Consider the following 2,055-nt stretch of genomic DNA (forward strand, 5'->3'; position numbering starts at 1 on the left):
TGTCTGTCTGTCTGTCTGTCTGTCTGTCTGTCTGTGTGTGTGTATCTGTGTGTGTGTGTGTGTGTGTGTATGTGGACTGAGGGCTCTTACAGCAGATTTCACTCCTCCGGGTCGCTCCAGATCCCAGCCGGACGTGTGGATGCTGCGGTCGGTGTTGGTGAAGGATGAGGGTTTGCTCGTCTGCAGCCCCTCCAGCAGAGCGCTCTTCCCTTGCCGTGGAGGACCCACCACCATCAGCTTCAGCAGTCTGCAGGGCTCTGCTCCTCGCAGCTCCGCTCGCAGATACGCCAGAACCGCAGCCGGACCTGCACACGCACACAAGTCAATCGCTGCGTCCGGATATGCCTACTTATAAATGTCTGAATTCACAGCATTTGAAAAACTGTAGGAAAAGTACCCGGATGACCTACTGCTTCCAGTGAGATTCTGAGGTTTCATCTGAATTTCATTCATACTACCCATATTCATACTATATGTGACTCTGGACCACAAAACCAGTCATAAGGGTCAATTTTTTGAAATTGAGATTTATATATCATCTGAATAAATAAGCTTTCCATTGATGTATGGTTTGTTAGGATAGTATCAATATTTGGCCGAGATACAACTATTTGAAAACCTGGAATCTGAGGGTGCAAAAAAATCTAAATACTGAGAAAATCGCCTTTAAAGTTGTCCAAATGAAGTTTTCTGGAACATGATCTTTACTTAATGTCCTAATGATTTTTGGCATTAAAGAAAAATCAATAATTTTGACCCATACAATGCATTTTTGGCTATTGCTACAAATATACCCCAGCGACTTAAGACTGCTTTTGTGCTCCAGGATCACATATAGTATGTACATTTTAACGGTTGTGAAGTAAGTATCAAACCAAATATAGAACCTACTGGACAGTATGCGAGTTCAGACGCAACTAATGTCTCCATCACTACACTACATATTCCTTATTACTTATAGTGGCATATTTATCTTTATTTTTTTATCTTTGTTTTTTTTATCTTTAATTAAATAGTTTAATTCTTAAAAGACTTCATTTATTTATTTTTTGGTTCCATTTGTTAACATTGTTAACATAGTTAACATGATCTAACAATGAAAAAATGCTCCTCAAGCATTTATTAAAATTTACATTACATTATTAAAAAATCAAAAGTTGCATCTGTTAATATTATGTTAATAATAATAATAGCATTTTTATAACGTTAACAAAGATTATTAAACACATGTAACAAATGTATTAATGCATTATCTAAGCCTCGTACACACCGGGATGATTATTGCGAGCGCTTATCGCCAGCGTTTTTTTCGACGCGTCTTTTGTGTTCATACCCAAGCGATTTTCGCTGGCGATGAGCCGCTTGAACGTGCAAATTCACTCCCTGACATTAGATGCACTGTAAAAAAAATTCTGTAGTTTTTACAAAATAATTTTGGCAGCTGTGGTTGCCATAATAATTTTGTAAAAAATGTGGAGTGTCATGCAGGGAATTCTGGGAATATCAGTTTACAGTATTTTACTGTAAATTATACATTGATTTGTTATTTTTTACTTCTAAAAACTGTCAAATTAACAGCATTTTACTGTAAAATTACATGAAATGTCTGGTTAGATATTTTACAGTTTTTCCCTGTATATAGTACGGGAACTTACTGTTAACCTATTAAGAGTTTTTTTCCGTAGCGTTTTTACAAAATTTTACAGTTAAAATGACACGTATTTTTTACAGTGTGGCGCTTCATGAAAAACAGAAATACCCCGGTACACATCGAATCCTATTTGATCTGCAATTCCTCTCTATAACAACTCTCTCTTATCGAGATTTTGTAGTCGCTGTCGCGTTTGTCATAAAGCTCTTTGTGTTCAGACATCAATGAGACCAGCAGCTCTACATTCATCTTGCCTCGATGCATCTTCTTGGTCTACTTACTTCCTCTTTGTCGTTAGGTATCAATGTGTGCTCGGCACAAAATTTATAAAGTCTTTGGTGGTTTGATACACCAGAGCAAATACGAAAATCTGAACGGCTATTTGAAAACATGTAAAAACTGCC

General features: G+C 37.2%; 1 protein-coding gene across 1 annotated transcript in view; it reads right to left on the minus strand.

Moving 5' to 3' along the window:
- LOC107662317 (leucine-rich repeat serine/threonine-protein kinase 1-like) overlaps positions 1–2,055 on the minus strand; it is a 109,504-nt gene that overhangs the window by 69,625 nt on the left and 37,824 nt on the right. The window contains exon 15 of the mRNA XM_016452303.1: positions 91–305. Coding sequence (XP_016307789.1) covers positions 91–305 — 215 coding nt within the window. The remainder of the gene's footprint in view (positions 1–90; positions 306–2,055) is intronic.

The sequence above is a fragment of the Sinocyclocheilus anshuiensis genome, unplaced genomic scaffold (genome assembly GCF_001515605.1).
Source record: "Sinocyclocheilus anshuiensis isolate Anshui unplaced genomic scaffold, SAMN03320099.WGS_v1.1 scaffold579, whole genome shotgun sequence".
NCBI lineage: Eukaryota > Metazoa > Chordata > Actinopteri > Cypriniformes > Cyprinidae > Sinocyclocheilus > Sinocyclocheilus anshuiensis.